The sequence below is a fragment of the Lissotriton vulgaris genome, unplaced genomic scaffold (assembly GCF_964263255.1).
Source record: "Lissotriton vulgaris unplaced genomic scaffold, aLisVul1.2 SCAFFOLD_235, whole genome shotgun sequence".
NCBI classification, from domain to species: domain Eukaryota; kingdom Metazoa; phylum Chordata; class Amphibia; order Caudata; family Salamandridae; genus Lissotriton; species Lissotriton vulgaris.
This window is the reverse complement of record NW_028253230.1, coordinates 383,585-388,823: the sequence shown is the minus strand read 5'-3', so window position 1 is coordinate 388,823 and position 5,239 is coordinate 383,585. Positions and strand designations below refer to the sequence as shown.

The following is a 5,239-nucleotide window of genomic DNA, read 5'->3' as shown; positions in this document are numbered from 1 at the left end:
AAATTTTGGCGGGTCTAATCAGCCTTTAATCCATCTGAGGTTGATAAAATGAGTACCATTGATTATCAATAAGCATCTAGTAAGAACTAATTGCCCTTTTCATTTTGGAGAAATGGTACAGCGTATATTTAACATGTTCGTATCGAGGGAAATTGTACACCTATTTAAGACTGTAGGTTTCATATACTCCGTGTTAGGAAGCGTTTTTGGAGGGCAGTTGTATTATAATCTATTTTCCATTCACCTGTACATACACATAGCACACATTGTTGCCAACCTTAGTGATTGACAGAGGGATCTGACCCCATCCTGATGAAGAGGCAATCAGCCTCGAAACATGTTGACACCACCAGGAGAACTAGCCCACTGTTAAGCTAGATTGTCTCGCCACACTATTTTTAACGGTACCAGCCTATGACTAATAAAGAATGTTTTGCTTTCATAAGGCCAGGTATTCTTTTAAATCTCACTTTTCCATATCACTCCTGACCCTACTCACACTCACTCAATACACTTCACATAGCCACATAGCACTAAGTGCTCCAGCGTAGTCGCTAGCCGTAGCACGCCCGTCCCGCAGCGGGTCGGGAGGACCCCGATGATGAAGCATGACACCAAGGGCCCTTTTGGTGTGTGAGGGGTATTTTAACAAATACTGTGTATGCCTGATATACTCTGGCTCACAGAATACCTTCTAGAGGTGGACCTTGTTGATTACTTATACCATTAAGTGGAGGAGGTGCGCCCACGGAAGTGCTTTTTAGCATTACCTCTTCACTCCCCCTTTTGATTCTTTGTTTATGGTTACCATAACAGCTTACAGAATAAAACAAATAGAAAGGAAAGCAACTTCAGCATCCCTAATTTTTGAAAACATTCATACCCTCTTCTGTCTAAAATACATAACAGGATATACTCTGTTATATAGGATGAGGAACTCAATGAAAAACATCATTATTTTTAATATTGCAAACAATATCCAAATACCCATTCCCCATTTGACTAATGGATGGAATGTTAAAATAATTCCCATCCATATACTGCAAAATATATATACCTCATGGGCAGTATGTCAATAACACTTTGAGCCTCCTTTATAGGGAGTTGGCATAGGGCAGCACAGCAAGTCAACTCACTGTGTTACCCCGCATCAAAGTGAAAGGGCAGGTTGCACTGTATTTATCTAAATAGTGCATTCCAGTCTATTCCCCCATCTCTGGTGCCATTTTGAGAGTCTAGCGCCAACACAGGCACACTTGCACCATGTTGGAAGGGTGCCTGTGTTGTCAGCCGGATTGTGTTTGTGCAGAAAGGGGCACCTGCTCGCACAAAAACAATCCTAGGAGGCTTTTTCTCTTTTTATGTGTGCTGAAGCATGCAGCACACATGGAAAGGGGGAAAAACGAAGATGAAATACAGTTATTTCTCCTCGTCTCTTGTCTTGGGAGGCATAAGGTTTTGATGCATCCCGAGGATTACATTTTTTTTTAATCTGGGTAAGCATAAGAATCCATGGGTGATGCGTGCCTCCTTAGCGCAGAGTAAGGCAATGCAGTGAATTGCACTGCCTTGCCTCACTCCATACCCATGAGGCCATTCAAAGCAATGCAAAGTGGCTTTGCTTGACCTCATCAATATAATTGTGTATTTTGCACTGCCTGCTGCCTGTCTCTGAATACACAAACGTGGTGGATAACAGCTATTGTGCATTCCTTCTAGACAGTCACACACAAAGAGAGCTTATGTGTGGCTGATGGGCCATATACATCCTGATGGGGAATCCTGTGCTGGTTGGAAAGGAGGGGCTGAAACATACACCTGAATAGGTGGTGTTCTGACCCCACACAAAGGTCTTTATAACCCAGTAGTGAATCTTGAGCCTGGGCAGAAGGGAGGGCCTCTGTGCATTTCAAAGATTTCTTTGAAGTCTCCCACTCTTCAAATGTACAACTGGGTATAAGCACTTGACCTCTGACATCATGACTTCTGTAGACTTCTGGACATGTGTCCACTCTGCCAGGAAGGAGAACAGCTGTGCTACTGGAAAGACTGCCACTCTGCTGGACTGCTGCCTTTCTGTTCTCTTGCCGTGATGAGCAGCCCCGCTGCCTACTGTTCTCCTGCCTGGGTGAGAAGATCTGGACCTGCACCACTTGACCACAGATTGACTTCAAGGGCTTGCTGGTTTGCCTTCTGTTCCAAGTCTCAAGGATGTCAAAGACGTTAACTACTTCCATCTGCATCTGGAAAAACTATGAGTCTGACCTGCCAAGTGGTGTCACCCCAGTCCTGACCCTTGGAGCTGAGGCATAAGGTGCTTCTACATCCGGAACCCATACATTCTCATCGGAACTGGCACATCTTTACCTTTGCTTAAGTTGGAGCCATCGCATCATCGTCATTACGTGGAGCAGACCTGGTGCATTGCATTAGGAACCAGTGGCTTCCACTCGGAACTGATGCATCGCTGCAGTTGCACAGAGAAAACCGATGAATGTCATCCATTGCATGGCTCAACTCCAACGCATAACTTTGACTGTCCCTTGCATTTTCGTCAATGATGATGCATCCTGGATCAAGGTATTTTGGTTCAGTTGACCACTGTATCTGGCCTGCGTGCCATTGCGATCGGACTGAACTGTTGACATTGCCCTGGCCCAGCACGACCAGATAATGCATTTAAGCGCATATTGTTTCTAAGCATTACTTAACATTTATTATTTAAGAAATACATATCTTGACTTCTAATTGTTGGATTTTTGTTGTGTTGGCCTTTGTGGTGTTTCAGTTTGAAGTGTTGCACAAATATTTTATACATTTCCTCTTAAGTTAAGTCTGAGTGCTCTGTGCCAAGCTACCACAGGAGGAACATAGGATAATATAGGGTGTGTTGTAACCCACCCTGACTAGGATTGTGGTTCCTGCTTGGAAAGGGTGCATTCCTCTCCCAAACAAAAACCCAATTTCAAATAGCCAACTGCTCAGCATGCCGCCCTACGTCCTGCACATTTTATACACTTTGAAGCAAAATCTGTTCCTATCATTTTATGCATATAGAGAGGATATGGCGTTACGGCCAGAGCTGTTGACTTTCGAGCTGGGGAATACGGTTTGTGCCCCAGCATTGGCTCAACATCCTGTGATTCTGGTCAAATCACTTAATTTCCCAGTGCTTAGAAAAGATGAATTTGACCTTCTGTAATGTAAGTGGTGCCCATGTAAAGCACCTTAATCCCTAGAATCTGAGTATACGCTGTGAAATACTGCAAAATAATGTGTTCTTAGTACTTTAAATCCTCGATTTCTTTATAATATCATCTCATTACTCTTCATTCTAATCCTTAATTCAGTGATAATACTTAGCCTATGAAGTATATTGCCTTTAGACAAAACAAAGACATAGATCTTAACCAAATATTATAAGGATCGATTAGGAGCATATACAGACCGATTTCAATATACAACCCCAAAGGGGTATTATTCACCCTATGCACTCACATCAATGCCAACATTGCCTAGTGAGAACATTAGGCAACATAATCCTCTCCCACAAGGAGTTGTCTGAATCCCTGATGCTCATATCAAGACAGCAAGTGTTCTCTTGATCAATTCTCTTGATAGAATTGTCCTTTGTTGCACTCCCTTACAATAAGCTCATAACAGGTTGAGGAGACTTATTCTCTGACAGTGTCCCCTAGCTTGCTAACGACCTCAGAAAATTTGTCCTGAAAATTGTGACCAGTGAATTGCATCACTTTTAAAGAGACTCATATCAAAAACGCTTCAGCAGAGTCATATCTGAATCTTGAGTTAGTTACTGTCAGTCGCTAAAGGAATTATCCCTTCTGGTTAGTGCTTATTTTGACAAATAGATTTCTGTGGATGTTTCTCTATTACATTTGCATGATTATATTTGCTAAGTGATCTTCCTTGCTGCAAAATATAAAGTTGTATATAGCGTTTATACTTACTCGGTGTGCTGACTTGTCTTTTGTGTGTTTTTGCAGGTGACAGCTTGATGGATCCTAATGAGACGCATTTACCACCTGCAGCAATTATTTTGGCGGGCTTCCCCGGTCTGGAATCCTACTATGGCTGGGTGGGGGTCCCCTTCTGTGCCACATATGTGGTGGCCTTCCTTGGAAATTGCACCATGATATACATAATCGCCTTTGAGTCTACCCTCCATGAGCCCATGTACCTCTTTCTTTCAATGCTATCTGTCACTGATCTCATTCTGTCTTCCACCATTTTGCCCAAAATGCTGAGCATCCTTTGGTTCCATGGTGGAGCGGTGACCTTCGATGGCTGCATCATCCAGGCATTTTTTGTCCATTTCTACTTTTTGCTTGAGTCTGCGATACTACTGTCCATGGCTTTTGACCGCTATGTGGCCATCTGCCAGCCTCTGAGATACACAGCTATCCTCACTAACAAGGTTATCGCAAACATAGGAATTGTCTGCATCACCCGAAGCTTTGTATTTGTCACACCTGGGATCTACTTTGTAAAAGTATTGTGGTATTGTGGAGACAACATCATTCATCACACATATTGTGAAAACATGGTGATAGCCAAGCTGTCCTGTTCAGATATCACACCCAGCAGTGTGTATGGCCTCACAGCAGCTTTCTTGTCCACTGGATTAGATTTTATATTCATTGTCGTTTCATATGTCCTAATTCTCAAGGCTGTTTTCCATCTTCCATCAAAAGATGCCCGTCTGAAGGCCCTCAGCACCTGTGCAGCCCATGTCTGCATTATATTGATATTTTATATCCTAGCATTTTTTTCTTTTTTTACACATAGGTTTGGCAAAAACATACCTCCATACATTCACATCCTGCTGGCCAACCTATATCTTGTGGCCCCACCCATGTTTAACCCAGTGGTTTATGGTGTGAAAACAAAGGCTATCCGCAAACGGTTATACCAACTCTTCCAGAGAAGGAAACCCCAAAATCTAAAACTATTGTCAAATCAAGCTCAAATGAAAATTCCTTTTACCCATAAATAGACTGAATCACTGCTTCCCCACACTCTGGGACACATCTCTGTTATTGAGAAATGGAGATATGACCACACCATCACATTTAGGAGACTTTGGGTCCTACTCTAAAAGTACTATTCCTTTACTCTTTAGGTACTCCTACATTTCTTCGTGAATGAGCACCCAAACCTAGAAATAACATGAGACTGCTCAGGGAATATTGCTATGCATGTAGTATAAAGCAAAGGG

At 42.7% G+C, this 5,239-nt stretch overlaps 1 protein-coding gene across 1 annotated transcript; it reads left to right on the top strand.

The window, feature by feature from the left end:
* Positions 1–4,018: 4,018 nt before the first annotated feature.
* Positions 4,019–5,017, top strand: LOC147661092 (olfactory receptor 52D1-like). The gene has a single exon (XM_086951332.1). The coding sequence runs from the start codon at positions 4,019–4,021 to the stop codon at positions 5,015–5,017; it is 999 nt and encodes a 332-aa protein (XP_086807458.1).
* Positions 5,018–5,239: the final 222 nt, after the last annotated feature.

Coding starts and splice junctions, on each gene's coding strand:
- LOC147661092 (XM_086951332.1), top strand. CDS start 4,019: ATGGATCCTAATGAGACGCATTTACCACCTGCAGCAATTATTTTGGCG.